General features: G+C 34.8%; 1 protein-coding gene across 14 annotated transcripts in view; it reads left to right on the top strand.

Moving 5' to 3' along the window:
• Nucleotides 1-24,609, top strand: part of LEKR1 (leucine, glutamate and lysine rich 1) — a 220,770-nt gene that overhangs the window by 138,322 nt on the left and 57,839 nt on the right. For all 14 annotated transcript variants that reach the window (XR_014135232.1, XR_014135233.1, XR_014135235.1 and 11 more), the window contains one exon: nucleotides 15,976-16,069. Coding sequence is in view for 10 of the 14 variants with exons in the window: in XM_081790119.1 (XP_081646245.1) it covers nucleotides 15,976-16,069 (94 nt within the window). In the remaining 4 variants the exon portion in view is untranslated. The remainder of the gene's footprint in view (nucleotides 1-15,975; nucleotides 16,070-24,609) is intronic.

The following is a 24,609-nucleotide window of genomic DNA, read 5'->3' as shown; positions in this document are numbered from 1 at the left end:
GGACATATGTGTTTAAGCTTGGAGACTGCCCACATATAACACTTAGAAAAATTTATGCACTAACATGTGGGCTACAACCATACTGCTGAAACTCGCAGCTGTCTATAACAGCTCTCTATGCAGTCCCAAGAGCTGTATTAGCACCATCTTGGTAAGTTCCAAGAGCAAAAATAGAAAAATACTTCCTGTGATTGACTTGCCAGTAACAGGATGGGATTAGTGAAGAACATTGTTGAAGGAAAAGCTTAGTTTCAACCAAAGTTAGGTGGAGGTTGCTTACGTGTAAATTCTTCCGTGAAATAAATAGGTCTGTATCTCTTTATCTAGCTCTTTATCTATTTTAAGCGAAGTTTATTTAAGTGTTCCTTGTTCCTCCAGACAGGTATCTTTTAGGCTATAGGGAAGGGTTTTATTCCCTCTCCCCCACACACGTAACCTTAGCTTCTTTACAATTCCTGGGTTCTCTCCTTTCTCTCTTTGTCTTTGGTGTTTGTTTGTTCATTTTTAATTGAAAGCTAGAAATCCTCTCCCCAGAAGAGTATACACAAAATCTAGCACATTTTGGAGGGGGGTAGTTTCATGGAGTTTCTGACTTTTCTATAAATGACTGACCCCATGATTAAACATGGATGCTTCCTCATGTTCTTTCTCCCCTCTCTCCTCCTTTTCTTCCTCTCCCCATCCTGTCCTCTCCCTTCCTCCCTCTCAAACTCTCTCACACACAATCCATAGTTATCACAGTTGTGGGGAGCCCTCTAAGGGCTTCTGTTATCATGTCCTGAGCGAGATGCTGTGCAGTGTTATGTGGCACTCCGTGGAAGGAGTAAGGGATCTGAAAACCAATCTGGACTCTGCTGTCCTAGCCACTTGCCACAGGGGAAGGAGCTCAGCTTTTTTGCGTAAGTAAGTATGCCATTCCCCTCTCCCCTTACCAAGCCTTCAGTCTCTAGGTCTGTCCCCACCCAGAGGGAGTATGGTTTCCAATTCACCTCTAATTCCCAGAGGGGAGGTCATTTCCAAATTTGCCCAAAGGCACTGGCTAGCAGAGCTGGGGCCTTCACCTGTGAAGCAGGTATCATTTTCCACAGTTTCCATATGAGGAAAGAGTAAGCAAGGCTATATCTCTCACTCAGGGTCACATAATTGGCAAAGACAGAAATCAAGCTCATTGTGTCTCACCTTATTAACCATCTCCACTATACTTCCCGTAGTTCCCTCAGCATCTGTCTTGAAGGGCTGTTTTGTCACTTCTCTCTGTGTGACTTCTTTCTCATGTTGTAACACTGAGCCTTCAGGGGACTCCCAGCCTTGCAGAAAGCAGGAGAGCCCAGAGTGCTCCCTTTGTGTCTCCTCACCCCCTCTCCTCACTTACCCCACCCTCCAATCTTTCAGGATTCTTCCAATCACTCAGTAAATATTAGATGGTGGCTTTTGTCTTCTATTCTCTAGTGTCTTGGCAAAATCAGAAGTGGAGCTGTATCTTCAAAATGAAAATAGAATAATAACATCTCACAACACATTTTAGAAGACAAGAAACTTAGTGTTTACTTAATGAGTCTTGTCATATTTTCATGAAGGTTAAAAAATGAGAAGTATAGAATATAAAAAAAGGATTCAGGAGCAGTGAGTGTTTAAAGGGTCTGTTACTTCATGGTACTGTGGCTTACTATAAAAGAATGGACTTTAGAGTTAGGCAAACTTAGGTTTAAATCTCAACTTTACCAGTGATAAGTTTGGATAGCTTAGCCACTTTAAGGCTTTTTCTTTACCTGTAAAATGAGGATAGTAATGATAACCATCTTCTCATGAAGATTGAAGCATCTCGTATTATACCTGGTAGGTTGTAAGGGCTCAGAAAACGATTTCCCTCTCTTTCATTCTTCCTTATGTTGATAACCCGTTAAAGCATCATATCTTATTAATGTTTATACCCTGCACCAGTGCTGTAGGTATTTATTAAATGTCTATTGAATTCAATATTATCTGCTTTACTCTTCAAGTTGTAAAGATTAGTCCATGGAGTGATTCAATTTGGATGCTATCCTATTAGTTTAAAGTATTATGAAACAAAATGTTTTAAGTAATAACATTCTAAAATAATAAACCTTGTCATGCTTTTCTCCCGAGATTCCCCTCTTTCTCTGATTTCTTATCGGCAGCTCTTAGAACAAGAGGCTTGCCAAACTTTTTATGATACCACAGACTTAACTGCTTTTAACTAAGGCAAGAGTTGTGGCAAAATCAAAATTATCTCTTTGATTGACAATGTGAAGACATCTCTAAAAGAACAACTTGTGAAATAGAATTTAAAGCTGTCGTTTGGCATTATGGTTTGACATTTGTTTGCAGTTACGTTTTTAACTGCAATTAAGGGAATCTAGATTTTTGCATGTATATATGAAATTAGATTCTCATTTTCTTTTGGGTCTAAGAATTTTAAAGTTAAAATTTTAAAAATAAATGCTCTTAATTGCTAGAGATCCTAATTTGCCTATTGTGCCAACTCCGGAGATGTTATTTTTAAACAATATTTCATGAAATTGCAGGGTAGAATGCTACAGATAGCCACACCTCTCTCTCCAATATGAAGAGCAAAGGCAGCATAACATACTGCAGGGAGCTCAAGGCTGGTATGAGCTTGAGCTGGCATTGCCTCTTGTGATTTGTGTCACTTTAGATAGTCATTTACTACTTCAGGATCTTGTTTCTTCTAAAACTTAGGGAATTGCCTTCATGTATTATCAAAAAATGGCAAGAAAGAACTACTGCTTCACCAGAGACTAAAACAGTGCCTGATACATAATAGACACTCAATAAATATTTGCTGGATAGATGGATGTATGGATGAGAATTAATTTAACCCCAACTAAACCACTGATTGCAGGATTTTTTTCTAAGTTTATGTATTTATTTTGAGAAAGTAAGAAAATATGTGTGCAAGCAGGGAAGGGACAGAGAGAGAGGGAGAGAGAGAATCCCAAGCAGGCTCCTCACTGTCAGCACAGAGCCTGACACAGGGCTCGAACTCACAAACTGTGAGATCATTACCTGAGCCAAAATCAAGAGTCGGATGCTTAACCAACTGAGCCCCTGATTGCAGGATTTAAAGCCCAAAAGCACCCAGTGTTTCTCTCAGGTCCAGAGAACTTCTGACTTCTCCAAAATCAGAGGTGGGAATATAGTCCAAACAGCTGGGTTCTAGTGATAATCTTCTTTATTGGATTCTTAGTAAAATCTAAATTTAGGACCTAAATCTGCATTGTTTCCTGTAACTCTAAAGTATCTTTATCTCTAGAACTGGTTCTGAAGAAGAAATTAGATGGCTACACATTTGCAGCTTTTTATAACATGGGAAAATATGGAATATGCATCTAACAATGTTTTATTTCTTATCATTCCGCTAGTTTTCTAGCAAAAAAGCTCATGAGAGTCAAAGTTGATCCTTTTTAGTTTCTTTCAACACAAGCTTGTCTTTTCCTCATCAGTGTCTTAAAATGGGTTTGTATTCCTAAACAATGTATAAGCTCTTCCATGTATACCACATAATTGTGGTTTTTATTTTTGGAATCAGGATTATCTTTTTCACGCATGTAATCATTTCCGTATACATTAGTCAGTGCCTGTTTCATGCTAACCAAGGGCAGTAAGTGTTTGTACAGTCATATACGATTATTCTTTCTGCCTTGTCCCACTAAAGAATCATACAAGGGTTCTTAGAGTCTGGATCAGAGGTTCAGCAGGAATCAAAGAGATCTGAAAGTCTTTCTCATTCCTATAGCCATAAATATCAAACAAACTTACCACTTCAGACTTTAAGTTCATAATTTTTCTAAGAGTTCACTGAAAACATCTTGTATTTTCTGGAAATGTCATAGGGAACTTCATAACTATGAAAATTCAGTGAATAATTATCACTTCATTAACATTGTTTAAACCTTGGCCTATTATTTTTTAGCGTCTGTAATTTACCAGACTTTCTCAGTTTTTGTTCTGAAAGGAAACATAACAGCACCGGTGTTTTGTACTGGGTCCATCAGAGGAATGTATATGAAATGGATTCTGCTTTTGGTGGTATCTAAATTATAAGTGTCTCCAGAGAGACTGAAATTTGAGCGTCTCAAATACTCAGCACCACCCATTTTACAATAAAGGTAACTTCTAGTGTACTAACAGGCACCCATCTGGAAATGCTCATTGGAATTTTCTAATCAGTAAGACCTCTTCTCAAATGGGAAACCTGGCTTAAGAAATAAAATGGAGTGAATTGTCAAGACTGTGCTGTCTGCTACTTCTAACAAGTGGATGGCCAGCCACATCCATTCTGTATACTGGCATTTTGAAAACCAGGTCAAGTACTGCTTCAGTTTCCTTTGCTACTGCTCCTTATTTGATTAAGTTTACTATTATCAGATTCTAATCTCATACCTAAACTTGTATAATATCACTTGAAGGTAGACTATGGCATTGGTTTTCTATTGCTGCTATAACAACCTCCAATTTAGTGGCTTAAAACATCACAAACTTATTATCTTACAGTCAGAAGTCCAAATGAGTGTTAAGGAACTAAAATCAAGGTGTCACTAGGGTTGGTTCTTTCTGGAGGCTAGAGGGGAGACCCCATTTCTTGCCTCTTCCAGCTTTTAGAGGCTGCTGGCATTCTTTGGATCCTAGCCTCATGAATCTAATCTCTGCTTCCTTTGTCACATCATCACCTTCCCCCATGTTAGTGATCTTGCCTTTCTCTTATAAAGACCTTGGTAATTACATTTAGGGCACAACCAGATAATCCAGGATAATCTCCCCATCGCAAGACCCTTAATTTAATCACATCTGCAAAGTCCCTCTTGGCATATAAAGTAACGTGTTTACAGACTCTGTGGATCAGGATTGAAAGCAGTTTTCAGTCTACTACAACTGTGGTAAGTTAAAGATGGCTATTTTAACCCCTTAGGAGCCACTAAAATAAACCTAAACAAAAATTTATAGCTAGTAAGACAAAAAAAGTAGATAAAATAGAATCCTAAGACATACACAAAATCCACAAGAAGGCAGAAAAGGAAGGAAAAGGACACAGCAGATGAGACAAATAGGAAACAAAGAGCAAGACAATAGATATAAGCATATCAACAACTCAATTAACTGTAAATTGTCTAAACAATCCAATTAAAAGCCAAAGATTATCAGGTTGTATTTAAAAAAGTAAGATTCAACTATAAACTGCCTATAGGAAATTTCTTTTAGATGTAAAGACACAAGTTAAAAGTAAAAGAATGAAAAAAATATACACCAGGCTGACACTAATCTAAAGAAAGCTGAAATGCTTTAATATCATATGAAGTAGATTTTAGAACAAAGAATATTACCAGGAATAAAGAAATTCATTTCATAATGGTAAGTTAATCAATCCATCAGGAGGCCATAACAATCCTAAATGTTTATGCATACAATAACAGAGCTTAAAAATACATGCAGCAAAAACTGATAGAACTGAAAGGAGTAGACAAGTGCATGATCATTGTTAGATATTCCAATAGCCTCTCACAACAATAGATAAAACAGGTAGAAAAATCAGTAAGGCTATAGAATACTTAAGCTTTACAATCAACTTAATCTAATTGACATTTATACAACATCCCACCCAACAACAGCAGAATATATATATTTTTCCCCAAAGGCATACAGATATTCACCAAGATATGGTTGGGCAATGAAGCAAAACTAAAGAAGTTTAAAAGAAATCAAATCATACAGAATGTGTTCTCTGGTCACAATGTAGTTAACTTAGAAATAAATAATAGAGGGGTACCTGGGTGACTCAGTCAGTTAAGCATCTGACTATTGATATCAGTTCAGGTTGTGATCTCAAAGTCCTGAGATCAATCCCTGCATCCAGCTCCATGCTGACCATGGACCCTGCTTGGAATTCTTCTCTCCCTCTCTTTCTATCCTTCTCCCTGCTTGGAATTCTCTCTCTTCCTCTCTTTCTACCCTTCTCCCACCCTGTCTCTCTCTCTCAAAATAAATAAACACTAAAAAAAAAAGAAAGAACAGAAAAGTGTCTGGGAAATCCCCCAAATGTTTGCACACTTTATAACACAATTCTAAATAAGACATAGGAAAAGAAAATATTGGAAGGGAAATTACAAAGCATTTTAAACTAAATGGAAATATCAACATTTGTAGGATGTCACTAAAGCAAAACTTTGGGGAGCAAGTTTATAGCAATAAATGTGAAAAAAGAAAAAAAAAGGTCTCAGCTCCCACCTAAGAAACTGCAAAAAGAAGAGCAAACAAAATCCAAAATAAGAAAGTTAAATAATAAAGAGCAGAGCAGAAATCAATGACCTAGAAAACAAAAACAATATAGAATATAAAAAATTAGTTCCTTTGAGATCTATAAACTTAATAAATCTCAATCCAGATTGATCAGGAAAAAAACAGAATTTACTGGTATGAGGAATGGAGAGGCAACATTACCATATATTCATATATTAATATAATAATAAAAGAATATTAGAAACAACTTTATGCCACTACTTTTGACAACTCTGGTGAAACAGAAGATTTTTAAACATAAACTACCAATGTTCACTGAAGAAGAAATAGATAACCTGAATTTATAGTTTAAAATTTTCCCACAAAGAAAACTTCTAGCCCAGAAAGCTTCATTGGTGAATTTTACCAAGCGTTAATGAAGAAATAATACTACTTCTACTTAAACTCTTCCAGAAAATCGAAAGGGAAAGAATAGTTCTTAATATATTTTATGAGGCCAATATTACCCTGATAATAAAACCTAACAAAAACATTACAGGAAAACTAATAAGCCAATATCCTTTATGAGCATAAATGCAAAAATTCTAAACAAAATTTTAGCAAATTTAATCCAGCAATGTATAAAAAAATAAATTGTGAATATGTGGGGATTATCCCAGGAATTCAAGATTGGGTTAACAATCAAAACTCAAATCACTGTTATTTAATATATTATACTAAAAAAGAAAAATTATTATGCCAATAGAAGCAAAAAAAAAAAAAAGAACAATTGACAACACACTTATTCCTGATTTTTTTTTTAAATCTCAGCAAAGTGATACAAGGCATCTAAAAAAACCTACAGATAACATCATACTTAATGGTGAAAGACTAAATGCTCCCTTCTTAAGATCAGGATCAAGAAAAATATCCACTGTTAGCACTTCTATTCAAGATTGTGCTGAAGGTTCTAAGTCAGTACAATCAGGTGAAAAAAAAAAGGCATCAGACTGGAAAGAAAGAATAAAACTGTCTATTCACAGAGGATGTGCTCACTAACATTTAAAAAAAAAAAACCTATGAAATCTACAAAAGAAGTCACTAGAACTGATAAGTGAGCTTAGTAAGGTTTCAAGAAAAAAGACAAATACCCAAAGTCAAGTTAATTTCCATATATTTGCAGATAACAATTGAAATTAAAAAGCAATATCTACAAAAATAATTCAAAACACATGAAATACTCAGGGATGAATCCAACAAGAGATGGGCAAGACCTGTACACTGAAAACTACAAACATTGCTGAGGGAAATTAAAGAGGACCTAAATAAATGGGGAGATATATAATGTTCATGGAACAGAAGACTCCAATATTATTAAAAGGGTAGTTATCACCAAATTAATTTATTGACAATGCAATCACAATAAAAACACTAGCAGAACTTTTTGTAGAAGCTAACAAGCTAATTCTAAAATTCACATGGAAATGCACCAACATTCACATGGTATAACCAAATCAACTTTGAAAAAAAAAACTGAATAGTCAAAAGATCAAAGTCAGTGTCTGACTTCAAGACTTCTTGTAAAGCTACAAATATACTCAAGACAGTGTGGTATTAGTCTTAAGAAAGACAAATACATCAGTGGAACAGAATAGAGAACCCAGAAATAGGCACACATATATGGTTAATTGGTTTACTACATGTCTACCAAAACAGTTCATTGGAGAAAGGATAGTATTTTGAAACTGTTGGTGCTGGAACAATTGTATATGCATGTACAAAAAAATGAAATTTGCTTCATACTATGAAATATGTATAAATCTGAAATATATCATAGATCTAAATTTAAAATCTAAAATTGTGGTGTATCAATACAATAAAATACTATTCAGCAGTAAAAATGAACCACCATCTAAGAAGGGATATGCCCCACCTCCAGGGTAGAGATCCTCACAGTGGCTTCCAGGGGGATTTCCGAGTTGTGATGGAGAGGGTCTACCCCGTGTGCACCTCCCGGTGGGAGGTCTATACTATCCACGCCTGACTGCCACCAGACTTGGCCACTTAACTTGTTTTTGCCACTGAAATGTGAGAGAATGCACCAATTCTGAGTAGAAGACTTTAAATCCAATGTTTTGGAGATTTTTCTTTTCCATCTGCCATGAAAAATAGCACTCCTGGGTTAAGAGTTGTTTCTTGCACTATATCCTGGAACAACCAGGTGGAGCAGAGTAGCAGATGACACATAACATGAGCAAAAAATATACTCTAGTACTTTAAGCCTCTGAGTTACAGATATGTTTGAGATGTCTCTGAAATATAGAGTAGTCAGATGGTGAGTTGGATTCATGAGTCAGATACTCAGAGAATAGATGTGAGCAACAGATAAAATTGGGGAATTGTCAGCATCTAGACTGCATTTCAAGCATACGAATGGATAAGATCATGTAGGGAAAGAATTGAGAGGAAAAAGTGCTGAGGAACACGAACATTTAAATGACAAGTACAGGAAGATGAGTCTGTAAGGGAGACAGGAATGTCCACATATTTGGAAGAAAGCCACAATTGAGCTGTTTTTTGTTTTTTTTTTTTTTTGGTTTTTTTTAGCTTTCCAGAGATTTTATTTATTTTTTTAAAATATGATTTATTGTCAAATTGGTTTCCATACACCACCTCACAGTGCTCATCCCAACAAGTGCTCTCCTCAATTCCCATCACCAAAAAAAAAAAAAAAGGTACAGAGAAGGAGGCACACCATAAGAGACTCTTAAGGACTGAGAACAAATGACCTTTTTAATGTAATCTTTTGCTGTCCTCATTCTTTGTTTCTTCTGCTTCAGCTTAGAGATTGCTAAGCAAGCATCAGAATCTTCTGGGTGCACCCCACACTTTGAAAGATAAATCTTCCTTTTACATTACTGGATTTTGAGCACCATTTGGACAGGGATCCTGCCTTCCTAATTCACCTCTGTCCCTTGTCCCTAGTGTGCATAGCTGATAGTAAACCTCACCCTACTAGTCACCTGCCCGTTCCTTCACCTTAGTCTTTCCCTTTGATTCCTTTTCCTCTGCATACTGAATCTATGCTGTGCTCAGGCTTTATCACTAATAGTGTTTTTATAAATATTGAGTAGCTACAAAGAAGGTTAACATAGGTATAAAGTATAAAGAAGTAATACAATGAACATCTATGTATCAACCACTCACAGTTTAGGAAAAAGAACCTTACCGTTAGCTTTGAAGTCCCTTTGTGCTTCTCCCCAATTCCACTTACAGTGCCCCATTCCCCAGCGGAAAACACCAACTTGGATTTTGTGGTTCTCAACAAACTAGGCATAGAAGGGAACTTCCTCAAATGGATAAAGAACATCTATAAAAACCTACAGATAAAACCTGATGTTTCTTTGCTTCACTTTATACTTTTACCAAGTAACATAGTATGTTTATATTCCTTTAAAAAGTTAGACTTTGCATATATTTTATCTTCATAGAAATAAAATCATGTATTACCCAATGTTTTTTTTTTCTTTGTGCTCAAGGTTATGTTTCTAGGATTTGTCCATTATGGTACATGTAGTTGAAAAGCATTCATTTCTGCATCTGTATTCTAAAGTATACCACAGTATCCTTCCTGTTTTACCTGTATTCTGTAAGTTCTGATATATAGCAATTTCATTATTGTCCAATTCTAAGTATTTTGAAATATCAGTTATGATTTTTTACTTGACCCATGGGTAATTCAGAAATACATTTTTTAATTGTCAAATACGTGGACATATTTTACATATATTTTATTATGGGGGTTTGTTTTCTGAGAATATGGATTGTAACAGTGCTGTTCAGTAGTATAAAGTGAAACACATATGTAATTTAAAACTTTTTAATTACCACAGTAAAGGAAAAACAGGTAAAATCTATCTTAATATATTTTACTTAGCTCACTATATCCAAATTATAGTTTAAATATGTAATCATCTTTAAAAATTATCACAGATATCATAGATTTCAAATCTGGTGTGCATTTTAAGTTTAGGTACATCCTTATTTGAACCAGTTACACTTTAAGTGCTTAGAAGCTACATCTGGCAAGTGGCTACCATATTGGACTATATCAGGTTAATCGGGCAACACTTGTTTGAAATTTGCTGCAATTTACTTTCTGGACTAGGATGGATGTAATCAATTCCATGTGAGCTGGAAAATAATTGTGTGTTTTTTCTACTAATTGGGTGTGTATGTATATATATATATATATATATATATATATATATATATATATATATATATATACACCTTAAACCAATCTTATTTGCATTGTTAAAATCCTCTATTTTTATTGAATTATTTTTCTGCTTGACCTTGGGTTGCTGCATTACACATTACAGGAAGGCCACTCACATAATAGCCTGGAGTTGTGTGGTATACATTTCCATGGCTTTTTTATGATGGTCCCAGAGACAGACTTACAGTCTGATGGACCTGTATTGAAATCTACCACTATAGTATGGTTTTGACAATTTCTCCTTACAGTCCTATAAATTTTGCTTTATATATTTTGAGGTTGTTTTAACAGGTGCATATAAATTTAGACTATTTATGGTGAATTAACCTGTTATTATTATAAGCCCAGAATGATTTTGTCTTAAAGTTTACCCTGTCTGATATCAATATAATTGCATACTTCTTTTCTTTTAATATTTCCCTGTTACATCTTTTCCAAAACAATAATAATAATAATAAGGAAATCTTTCCATGTCCTTATGTTTTAGGAATGTCTCTTATAAAGAACATATAGCTCAGATTTGTTTGTTGATCAAGTCTGTTTCTCTTTTTTAACTTGCGAGTTTAATTTATTTACCGTTACTATCATTGTTACTTTAAAGTTTCATCTTTTCACTTTTTTTTCTGCACTGTTTCTACCTTTGGGGCCTTTGGATGGAGGGGTATTGTTGGAGTTTTGTTTATTTTCTTTGTGCTTTTCATCTAATGGTATATTCTATTTCTATTCTTTTAGTGTTTACTTTTGAAATTTTACCATACATAATAAAGTCTAAAATTAATATCTCAAACTCCCCTTGAATCATGCAAAGACCAAAGAACACTTGAGTTCTTACTGTTGGAATCCTGACATACAGTATGTAGTTTTGTCTAGTGTTCTAATTCTATCCTTTTGTTAGCCCCACTAATTATACATATTCAAAACTATTATTTTTATATAGATATTTGCTTACAATTACCTACACGCAAGGCTGGCTACATAATTTTCAGGACCCAGTACAAAATGAAAATGTGGGGCTCTTGTTCAAAAAGCTACAAAGAAGCTTTGTCCCTGCCTTCACAGTCTCTCTTTCAATCTGACATGGTGTTTTCTTGATGACTATTGAATGTTGTGCTCCCTTGGGCATGGGGGAATCATGGAGTGGATGCAGGCTTTCATAAGCACCCTGTGCCCAGGGTGGCCAACCCCCACTCTCCCCATACCAGTGCCTCAACCTGGGCCCACACTCAAAGCAGAGGAAGGCAGCAGATTCTGGGCAAAGGCTGAGGAGCAGGGGCTGGAGAACCATTCCGGAGAGGCAGGGAGGTGGCAGGAGGTACAACTATATGTGAGCCAAAGCTCCATGACCTTGGTACATGCTCAGTTGTCCCATCAGGCCTCACATAAAAAAAAATTAAAAGATAAAATTATTAAGAATTTCTTGAGAGTGACCATAACGCATTAAATCCGAAGCACAGGACCCCCTTCTGAAATTGGGCCCTGTACAACCGTCTTGATCACGTGCCCAAGAAGTCTTCCTTGCATCTGAGTTTGCCAGTTTCTTTGCTTACCATCTCTTCTTGCATACCTCACCTTCCTTCTGAGATCTTATCTCTTCCTGTAAAGCATATTCTTTAGAAGGTTCTTTAGTTAAAGGTCCTTTAGCTGGTAGTAAACCCTCCAATTTTGTCTGAGCATATTTTATTTCAGTCTCATTCTGAAAGATAGCTTTGCTGGGTACCCAACTTTAGTTGGTGGTTCTTTTCTCATAAGATTTTGAACATATTATTTTGCTGTCTGACTTCCTTTGTTTGTGTTGGAGAATGGGCTCCTTTGAAGATAATGGATTTTTTTTCTCTCGCTTCTTTTAAGATCTCTTTAACTTTGATGTTCTTCAAGTGCACTACCAGATGCCCAGATGGGAGATTTATTTTTATTTATGTTGCTTGGAATCCATTGAGCTTCCTAGATTTGTGAGTTAGTGTTTTTCATCAATCTGGAATATTCCCCTCAAATATTGCTTCTTCCCCCTTTTCTCTCTTTCTGAATAATGAATAGATACATATTAGATCCTTCACTCTATCCACCATATATCAACTTCTCTTTTATATTTTCCACTTCCTGTACTGCACTCTATATAATTTCTTTAAATCTCCCTTTTAGTGTATTACTTCATTTTTTTTTAGCTGTGAATAATCTGCTACAGGACCATGCACTGTTTTTCATTTTGATTATTATATTTTTAATTTCTGCAAGTTGGATTGGGTTCTTTTTCATATTTCATTAGTCATTTAAATCAATCCTTTATTTCTTTGAACATCTGATTTTATATTCTATCTGAAAATTCAAAACTTTAGAAAGTATGAGTTTAATTATGCTGTCATTATGTCTTATTCTTTCTCTTACTGGCTTTTTTTTTCTTTTACAGTTTTGTGATTTTTTAAAAAAAAAATTATTATCTCATAGATTTTGACTCTTTATCTGTAGAAAATCTTTGAGTCCCAGATTGAAGATAGATTGCTCCTGAAAATATCAGTGTTTTTCCTACCTGTTTTTCCTACCAGGCATCTGGAGGCAAAGTTAACCTATTACCACTATAAAATATCTTTTCAACGTGAAGCTCTTTGAGCCACTCAGGTAGTGTGAATTCACAATACAAACCTGCATTAGGGTTAGTGTGTGTTTACAGATTCTTGTGAGAGATATATATCTTTCCCTCTACCTAGCACCCATATTCAAAACCAGTAATTTTCCTTTTGTACCTTGAGAGATGTTATTTGAATTTTACACATGCTAGGTGTGAATTTCACACATATGTTACACATGCAGCTCTTTGAGATTTATGCAGGTGAGTTTACTGGTAGACTCTTCTCTCTTGAGCCCTTCATGGCTGTGAAATTTAAAGCTCAAGTTCATCAGATTCGGAAAGTACCTTCAAGGTGAGAGTTGCTTTCAATGCTCTACTTATAGTTGGAGGTTCTTCCTTTTGCTTCACTTTTTTAAGGTTTAGTTTGGAATAGTTTTATATTTATAGAAACGTTACAAAGACAGTACAGAGAGGGTTTATGTTTCTCCTTGGCCCATTTTTTATAACCATGACACATCTGTAAAAACTAAGAAACTAACATTGGTGTAATACATTTAGCTAATTGTTGATAATTAACTAAACTACAGTTTATTCATATTTCAATAGGTTTCTACTCATATCCTTCTGTTCTTTCACTTGAGTTTTGTTCTTCGCATCCTTCCCACATTTTGTCCGGCTCACTGATGAATTTAAAGATTTTTTCAGAAGTTAAAAAATGTTTAATTGGGCGCCTGGGTGGCTCAGTCGGTTAAGCATCTGACTTCAGCTCAGGTCATGATCTCACAGTTGTGAGTTTGAGTCCTGCATTGGGTGAGCTTGGGCCCTGCTTCAGGTGAACACAAGCCCCACTTTGGGTGAGCACGAGCCCTGTTTCAGGAAAAACAAAACCATGAGCCCCATTTTGGGTGAACCCCGCTTCTCTCTCTCTCTCTCTCCCCCCTGCTCTCCATGCCCCTTGTGGGATTCTCCCTCTGCCTCTCATGGGATTCTCTCTCTGCCCCCTCACCCACTTGTGCCCCCTACCTCAAAAAATGTTTACTTATTTTAAGTAGGAAAGTTGTCAAGTTACCTAGTCCAACATACTTCTGGAAAGAGAAGTCTGGGAGCTTTTTTTTTTTTTTCAATCTGCTTCCCTTAAATGATACTCATTATCCTGGTTACCAAGTCAAACATGTCTTCTTATTCTTGTGTCCTTAAAATTTTCTAGCCTAGAAATGTAGGCACTATTTTTATTATGGTAAAAAACGTGTGATAATATTGTAAGAGTGAGACTAGAAAAGAAAACAAGACATAGATTGAAGGTCTGTAATAATACTATAGGTGAGAGATAAAGTCAAGAACCTTAAGGCAGTTGTTGGTGGGAAAGGAAGAGAGGAAATAGTTTGAGGTGCACTCAGGAAGTAAAATATAGAATTTGGTCTTGAACGGATGTAGTAGAACATGGAGAAGCAAGAGTTAGAGAGAACTCAGAGATTTCAAACCAAAGATTTGGACTCCTGAAGATTTTCAGAAGTCAAAAAGAAAAGCAAGATTGCAGCAGGTGATGGTGAATTTGTTTTTTTGATGTATCTGGTGTTAATGGATCATTAGTGTGGCGAAAGGTAGTAATAAATGAAAGTCACAGTTTTGAGAAAGGAGTCAGAACTAAAAGGAACAGGGTGATGATGGAAAACAAAGAGATTAGAAAGAGGAATAAGCAATGGAGAAGAATCACCTGTACGGAAACTAAGGAAGGTCATGATTATAGAAAAGGGAAGGAACCCTAATCAACAGGTGCAGTTTTGCCACTAGTGATATCCAAAGACTTAATTTCAGTGCCCCTCCCTGTGAAATGCTCTTATGGGGCACCTGGGTGGCTCAGTCAGTTAAGCGTCCGACTTCGGCTCAGGTCATGGTCTCATGGTTCCTGGGTTTGAGCCCCACATCAGGCTTTGTGCTGACAGCTCAGAGCCTGGAGCCTGCTTCCAGTTCTGTGTCTCCCTCTCTCTCTGCCCCTCCTCTGCTCATACTCTGTCTCTTTCTCAAGAATAAACATTAAAAAAAAAAAAAAGCTCTTATGAATCTTTTGCTCTTACCTCCACCCAGAGGATTATGAACTAAGCTTTAAGATCCATTCATATGGGGGTGCCTAGGTGGCTCAGTTGGTTAAGTGTACGACTCTTGGTTTCCACTTGGGTCATGATCTCATGGTTCATGGGTTCAGTCCCCACGTTGGGCTTTGTGCTGACAGCATGGAGCCTGCTTGGGATTCTCTGTCTCCCTCTCTCTCTGCCACCTTCTCTGCTCGCTCACTCTCTAATAATTTTTTTTTAAAAGGTCCATTTATATGGATTAAAATATTAAAATGTTTTTTGTTTCCAATTTTCTAATATGTTTTGTACTATACCAGTTCTCAAACACTATCCTCTCCTTAATTTGGTTTGTTCCTATCAGTACTTGAGACAGGTAAAAGAAAAATAAATCTAGCAAGAACTACCAACCTGTGTTGATTTTATGACATATCCCAACATATTTTCTTTTTTTAAGGAAACAAAATATCGTCTAGTGTTAGAATTTAGTCATAAACTTTGGAACCATGATGTGTGATGTTTTATTATATTTATGACTCCACATATGTTGTTACTATTTCATGCAAAAATAATAACATAACTTATTAAGCAAAAATTAGGAGAAAAATACTGATAAAATACTTACCTTGTATGCAGTGTTTGTAAATTTCTGTGAATGGTTAAAATATTATCTAATGGTAGTATTTATATTGTTAAAGAGAATAAACAGACTAAGTTGTGAAATACTATTCTCTGAGCCAGGAACTGCAATTTAGGAAGAGTGTCAGGGTGAGTCTTGATTCATTTGTTGGGTTTATGGTTTTCAGGGAATTAATGCTGATTTCACATCAGAAAAGCATCGAGCAGCTGCAGGAAACCCTTAGACAGAAGCTGCTGAATGATGATAACTGGAGAGAGAAGGTAATGATAATGTAACTTTCATCAGCATGTGTCTTATTTGCTTTTTCAAAATTCTGTTTGCCAGGAGACTATTCCGGATATCTTTGCTTCTATGCACATTTTGATTCCTTCTGGAATTTCCTAGGCCAAACATACTTATAATGTGTGTCTTTTCCATAATACTAGACAACATAATAGGAAATAAAAAGGTAAGAACAGAATTTTAAAACTTGTAAAATTAAGATGGCCCCTAGTTCTCATGTAAAAGTTTAATTTTTATTTTCAAATATTTACCTTTTTCCTGTAAAGTGACAGAATCTGCCTTTGACCACATCCTTAAAAGCAGGGGAATATTAATTCATTCTTGTAATTTCTCTGCTTTTAAGAAGATAATGTAAGAGAATGGAAAATGACAGGATTACTCAGTTATGAACTTTTGGCAAAGTAAAAGGAAAGTATTTAGCTCACTCTTTATAAGGAAAATATTTTCTCTTAGAGGATTGAAAAGTGCATTGATTGTTGGCTTTGGACTTCTCTAAATTTTTCAAAGTTTCAGTAATAAATATGTATTTAATAATTTTAAGGAATTCAAATAATATTCTAAAAATTGTTGGTCCCTATCTTCTCAGGCCATGTACAACTCTAGTCATTGAGACTATAACCATGATCTCCCTGTCATAAACTTCTGATACTCCTTGATTGATCCCTGGACCTTATCCTGAACAATGTCCTGAAGCCTTTCCAACTCTTTCTCTTGCCCAACTGATACCTATCCCTAGCACTAGCCTTCATCCTTGGTTTTTTGATACCATTATAAATTTGCATCTAGTACTAGAGCTAGCTACTGAAATTCAGATTGCTTGACTTAAGCCCCGACAACCTGTTTGGTTATATCAGATTCTTCTCCTTGGTGACCAGACCCTATAACTTGTAACCTCAAGCAATAAGCAGTGACTACATTCAAACTAACATCTCCATCTGGACTCTTCACTCTACCATCCACCAAACTTAGACCCTTTAGATATCGTTGCTGGCTCAGATGAGATCTAAATTTTTCACTTTCATTTCCAATATTTACTCAGTTGGCCATACACAGGCATTACTGGCCCTCTACATATGAATCTCACTTCCCTTGTCCCTCAGGGATAGCACACTCAGGCTGTAAGAGAAATGATCACTAGAACAACAGCTCCATAGAGGCAACAATTAAAACTTAAGAATGGCCTAACAGTTGCTCTAAGTGGCTCATTCTTATTTTGAAGTATGGGCTTTTTCTTTTCCATCTCCTAAAGCCCACATTTTTTGAATTTTTATTAGTCTTGGGGTACTCAATTGGCTATTCTTAGTCACTTCCTCCATCCTTACCAACCCATGTTTAAAAATACAAAAAAGATGATCAACCTAACCAGCAATCCAAAAAAGGCAAATTAAAACAATGAGAGATTATTTTTTTACCCATCCAGTTGACAGAGCGGTTTTGGCATTGTGGCAAAGTCTAGTAAGGTAATCTTTCATACTCACTGTTCAACGGGCTGAAAGTTACAGCAACCCTTTGGGAGCAATTTGGCAGTATGTATGAAGAGATATTGTAAACATCTCATCTTTTGATGCAGAACTTTCACTGACGGAATTAGTGTGAATAGAGAGTCACAGATTCTTCCCTTCCCTCAAATGCCTGAGCTCCTCTTAGACCGATAGAGTGAAACTTCCAGCCTTTGCTTGTATAGAAGTTCTTTATCTCCTTGGTCACACCCCTGAAGGACTTTCAAATACAATATACTGTAGAAGTCTCTGCATTTATGATCTCTTCTTATACTGCTTCTTACTGTACCCTATCCATGAGGTGCTAACACAAGTAGACCAAGTTAGTGTTAGCATCTGATCATATAAAAAAGTATTATGATCTTGCTTCATGCTGTTAATTTGATGATGCAAATAAACCTATGTAAGATTTTCTAAGTTCCTACTGAGACCATGATATCATTCTCATAAATTAATTGTATCATAGACATATTTTGGCATGTATAATTTTCTATGATATAAATGGGCATTTCATTTTGTTGAGAGGACATGACTTCTTATTAATAAATCTTATAATTTAGCTTGGCAGTAAATCCAGATCCAGACCAGTAAAGCCAAGGAATAATAATTAGGTCTTGGCTGTGTTAGTTATTGAGACTATGAATAAAAAGTTCCCTAAAAGTCCTCTCATGAGAAAGGAGAATCACTGCTATGACACTGTCATCTCTTTCTTGGGTCACTGTGCCTTTGTGTAGGAATGAAATGTTCCCTTTACAAATATATAATACACATATTAGAATAAACTTCATAACTTAAGTGCTTTTAGCATTCAAAAAGAGTAGATAGCAATTTGTGCCTCTGCTTAATTATTTTAGAGTATGTAAAAAGCACATAATAGAATCAATAGTTGCTATGCAACAAAGATGGCACATTTTAAAATAACTGCATATTTACCAATTGCCATAGATTTTTGTTTATTTCAAGTATTCTTTGATGTGAAGAAAATAAATTATTGTGTATGGTGAACATTTAAAATTGGTTCCAAGTTAACAGTGTTGTTACTTTTCAGTTAAAACTTTTGTAATTAAGAAATTTCCTATAGCCAGAGTGCTGACATTAAGTGATAGTCATGTATTGACTATTACTTTGTAGTGCAATAAACAAATTCCAACCAAATATTTTCTTAGATTATTACTAAGATATCATCACATTTAGGAACATTTTAGAATTGTATTACCATTGACCTCATTTTAAATAGTACATAAAGCGTTTAAAACCCAATATTTTATGACAAGTTCATCCCTGTACATTTTGTTATTTTATAAGCTATCCTTTTAAATTTCATTCGTAGTACACTAAAACACATTAGGAATTATTCAGCCATTTGGCTCGTCTGTTTTGAATAAGAACTTGATATAACCCAATATTAAAACAAACAAACAAACAGAACCTTACCTCCTGGCTGAGCAACTGGATTAATAGTGAAAACCCAAGGGAGGGGGGTAGTTTACCTCAAGAAGTAGGCGATTCCAGCATCAAAGGAGGCAAACCAAAAAAATATCAAGTTCTTCAAATAGAAGAGCCAAATGGCTGAATAATTCCTAATGTGTTTTTGTGTACTATTAATGAAATTTAAAAGGATCGCTTATAAAATAACAAAATGTACACGGATGAGCTTGTCGTAAAAATATCAATTTTCATTTATGCGTTATAAATATATGACTAAAAACAATAGTGAGAGCACACTTTAATTTTTAAAATTATACCGTGTAATTTTCAAAATTGAATTAATGAAATCATAAAATTTTAGATCTGGAATAGCCTGCAAATATCATATGACTTAAACCTTTAATCAGGATAATAAAAATAGTCTCCATTAATTAGAGTGTTTACTATATGCTAGGCCTGGTGCTCAATGCTTTCCATAAATGTAATTTTAATTATTATAAAATTATTATTCCCATTTGCACATGGAAAAAAATAAGACTCAGAGAATTTATGTAAGTTGCCAAGGTTATATAGCCAGGAAATGAGAACCAATACAAACCTGGGCAGGGTGGGGGATGAGAGCTAAATACAAAATGCAAAAACTTCTGCATTTGACTTATATGAACTAGCAGGAACCAGATTTACCCTCCCTCCTAAACAAGTAAACCATTGGGAACAAGATAGAAAACAATGGTTTGAAGACACTAGATATCAAACAATGACTCTTATAGATGAGAGACAAATGAGGTGAATTCTGTGATTGCCCAGACTTCGTTCCTTGAAAGAAATTTAAGGCCACAATACAGGAAGTGTGAATCTAGGTAGTTTGGCAGATTCTTCGAGTTGAGGAGACCTGAGAGATCAAGGTGGCTAGAATTCACAGGGTAGTGTTCTCAGGGGAAAGCTGCACACAGAAATAATGCTGGAGATCTACGAAGAGTTCCCATAAAGTATATGCATGGTTAATGCATATGTGTGGGGAAACTACTCAAAGGCAGAGAAAGACCCATGAAAAGGGGACTAAAGTGGAGTACCAAATGCTCACACATGGCCAGACTGGAAAACTTATAGTTTATAGGGCACTGGGTAAAGTTCTCAGAAGAGTTTTGCATCAGCAGTAAGGAAAAATTAGCCCTAGACTAAATGCTGAGCTGATCCTGCCTAACAATTTTCAAAGGAAGAACTAAAAAACTCACGGTGATTTCAATAAACTTAACTGCATCCCACAACAGAGTTCAATAATATTCATAGGAATACAGAAATATTCAGCATCTAATGAGGTAAAATTTACAATGCGTGGCATTCAATCAAAAGTTGCCATTCAAAACAAAACAAAACAAACAAAACAGGAAAACTCATAATGAGAGTAACTCATAATGAGAGAAAAATCAATTAATAAAAACTGACTTAGAAAGGCACAGGTATTAGAATTAGCAGACAAAGACATTAAAACAGTTATGATAACAGGATTCCATTTGTCCAAAATCTGGGGGAAAAATTGATCATGTTAAGTAGAGATATGGGAGATATAAAAAAGATCTAAAATGAACCTCTAGAGATGAAAAGAACAATATCTAAGATGAAAAGTACACTAGATGGGATTAATATCAGATTAGACCTTTCAAAAGAAAAGTTTAGTGAAATTGAACACACAGCAATTGAAACAAAAATTGAAAACTCAAAACAAACAAACAAGAACATCAGGGAGCTATGAGACAAATTTAAATGGACTAATATATGCATATTTGGAATCCCCAAAGGACAAGAAAGAGAAGAAAGGACAGAAAAAATATTTGAAGAAATAATGGCTGAAAAATTTAAGAGTTAATGAAAACTATAAACCCACACATGCAAGAAGCTCAATAAACCTCAAGCACACCAAGGAACATTATAATCTAATTGCTCAAAATAGTGATAAAAAGAAAATCTTAAAAACAACCAGAGAATAATAGACATATTATATAGAGAGGAACAAAGGTGAGGATTACAGCAGTTTTTTCATCAAAGACAATATAAGCAAGAGGAAGGTGGGATTGAAAGTACTGGAAGAATGAGGGGCCTGGGGGTGCATGCTGCTAGAATTCCAAACAAAGTGAAAATATCTTTCAAATATGAGGATGAAATAGACTTTCAGAAATGAAAAAGCTGAGCAAATATATCACCAGCACACCCACACTATGAGAAATGTTAAAAGAAGGCCTTTGGTCAAAAGAAAAATTATACCTCATGGAAATATGGATACACACAAAAGAATGCAGTATATCAGAAACGGTATTGATGGCAGATTGGACCTTCTAATGTGGATAAATATATGAGTCTTTTAATTATATGAATTTCTTTAAAATATAATTAACTTTGAAACAAAAATATTAACAACCTTATGTGAGAGTTATAACACATAGAAGCAACATATATACAAAAATAACACAATGTCTAAGAAGGGAAAAATGGAAGTATACTGTTGTGAGATTCTTAATTCAATACATGACATGATAAATCACTAGAAGATAGACTGCATTAAGTTAAAGATGTATTCTATAAATTCTAAAGCAACCACAGAAGTAGAAAAAGAATTATAGCCAACAAACCAGCAAAGGAAATAAAATTGAATTAAAAAAAAAAAAAACCTTAAGTCAGAAGAAGACAAAAAAAAAAAAAAAAAAAGGAAAAGGAAAAGAGATGAGATGGGCCAAATAGCATATAACAAAATAGATTTAAAGCTAATCATATCAATAATCAAGTTAAATGTAAGTCATCTAAACTGGGTGCAAACTTTTTCTATAAAGGACTGGTTAATAAATATCTTTGCTTTGTGGGGCATAGGCTGTCTGTTGCGACCGCTCAACTCTGCCCATTGTTGCTTAAAAACAGCCATAGACAATATACAAATGAATGGGCATGGCTGAATTTAGTCAGTGGGCCATAGTTTGCAGAGCCCTGGTCTAACTATCCCCATTACATGATAGGATTGTCATGTTTGATAAAAATGCAAGACTCTACTGTATTTTCCCTCCAACAAAATACACTTTAATACAAAGAAATGTCTTAACAAGTAAGTTAAAATAAAGGATGCATAACACAAATAAAATATATGCTAACACAAATTAAAAGAAAGCTAGAACTATGTTTATATTTATGTATCTGCTTATATTTATTTATGTATATTACATATATGTAAATATATGTATTATATTTATGAAGTAAATTTCAAAGCAAAGATATTAGAATATTTTGAATATTAGCAGGGATTATGAAGTTGATTTCATATTATTAAACAGATCATCAGTTCACCAAGAGGACATAATAATCCCAGATATTTATTCACCTAATAATTTTTAAATTAATTTTAAAATTAAGAAAAATTTGACAGAACAGCAAGAAGAAATAGACAAATCCAAAATTAGATAAGAGATGTCAATGATAGCCCTCTCTCAATAATAATTGATATAAAAATATCTAGAAAATTAGTAAAGATATATAGTATGTAAAATAGTATAATAATTTTTATAATTATTTATTTTTAAGAGATATATTGAACAACACTTTTAATAAACATGACCTAATTGATTTTTATAAAATTCTCCACTTAACAACAGAATACATATTCTTCTCCAGTGCACATAGGGCATTTATTAAAATAGATCATATTCTGGAGCATAAATAACTCTCAGTAACTTTAAAAAGATTCAAAACATACAAAGTATTTTTTCTGACCACAGTGGAATTAAATTAGAATTTATTAACAAAAAGTTATCTGGAAAGATCACCAAATATTTCAAAACTAAATAAATACCAAGTCCATTCCCTTTATCACTACGCTATGTAGATGTGTGGGGAGACAGGCTACATGGAAAAACAAAACATGCTGAACCATGGGGTCTACCAGAAATAAATAAGTGTGCATACCTCTCCACCTTTGTAGTAACTCTATGATCTTGGTGATGGTTCTTAACCTCTCTGAATCTATTTTGTAATCTAGATAGTGGGAATAATAATTATTATGTTATTATTATTATATGTTGCAAGAATTAAATGAGCTAATATAAGTAGCCTTCCTACCTTGTATTGGTGCTAAGAGAATATTCCCTCCTTTCATCCTGAGTTTACAGTTTCTGACAGGGCTTCAATATATATTCTATTCCTTAGCATTGTTTTTTTACTGCAAAGTCTGGGTATTTGAATAATCATCTACTTTTACAATATATTTATTCAGTAGTCAGTTCATAAATAATGAATTATTAGTTTTCAACCAGCATTTGTTTTAACTTTTGGAACACAGTAAAATTTATTTATAGGAGATATATTTTTAAAAATTATGTAGATACATCAAATATAAACAAATGACCTAATTTCTACTTTGGCATCTGAAATTCCCTTGCTTTTATAGGGATTGTCAGTAATGAGTGATTATGTTACAATATGCTATTTGGCTCCATTGACGGAAAATTATCTCAGAATCAACCACAAGTAACTCACTTGGAAAATAGTGAAAAGATGGTATTTTGAACATCAGTATTAGACACAGGTGTTATACTAATAATACATATCAACACAAATACAAAAGGAATTTAAAAACAACATACTCAGAATGGAATCATCGGGAAGCCCCTGGAATCATCAGGAAGCCTTCACCAAGGAGACAGAGTTTGAGCTAACGGGGGATATGGATAAATAAAAAGCAGAAAAACTCAAACCTGTAATGTGTACACAGATAGCAATTTATTTTCTTTGTGTAACTCTTGAGTTCATATATTACTCATGCTTTTGTTTTATTTTATTTTTTTATATAATTTATTGTCAAATTGGTTTCCATACAACACCCAGTGCTCATCCCAACAGGTGCCCTCCTCAATGCCCATCACCCACTTTCCCCTCTCCCCCACCCCCATCAACCCTCAGTTTGTTCTCAGTATTTAAGAGTCTCCTATGGTTTGCCTCCTTCCCTCTCTGTAACTTTTTTTTCCCCCCTTCCCCTCCCCCTCTGGCCTTCTGTTAATTTTCTCAGGATCCACATATGAGTGAAAACATATGGTATCTGTCTTTCTCTGACTGACTTATTTCACTTAGCATAATACTCTCCAGTTCCATCCATGTTGCTACAAATGGCCAGATCTCATTGCCAAGTAGTATTCCATTGTATATATAAACCACATCTTCTTTATCCATTCATAAGTTGATGGACATTTAGGCTCTTCCCATAATTTGGCTATTGTTGAAAGTGTTGCTGTAAACATTGGGGTGCAAGTGCCCCTACACATCAGCACTCCTGTATCCCTTGAGTGAATCCCCAGCAGTGCTATTATTTTAGAAATCAGAATTTCCCCGTGATTATGAAAATTACTATTAGTTATTATATAAAGTAGTTTGTATTTTATATAAGCACCATCACCAAATTCATTTATTTTGTATAAGCATAAGTTCTTTCATCTAAGAGATTTTATTTATTTATTTATTTATTTATTTATTTATTTATTTTCATCTAGGATATTTTAATTTTTTTAATGCTTATTATTTTTGAGAGAGAGAGAGAGAGAAAGAGAGACAGAGATAGA

This window comes from Panthera onca, chromosome C2 (genome assembly GCF_046562875.1).
Source record: "Panthera onca isolate mPanOnc1 chromosome C2, mPanOnc1 haplotype 2, whole genome shotgun sequence".
In the NCBI taxonomy this organism is placed as follows: domain Eukaryota; kingdom Metazoa; phylum Chordata; class Mammalia; order Carnivora; family Felidae; genus Panthera; species Panthera onca.
This window is presented reverse-complemented; position numbering and strand designations above follow the sequence as displayed.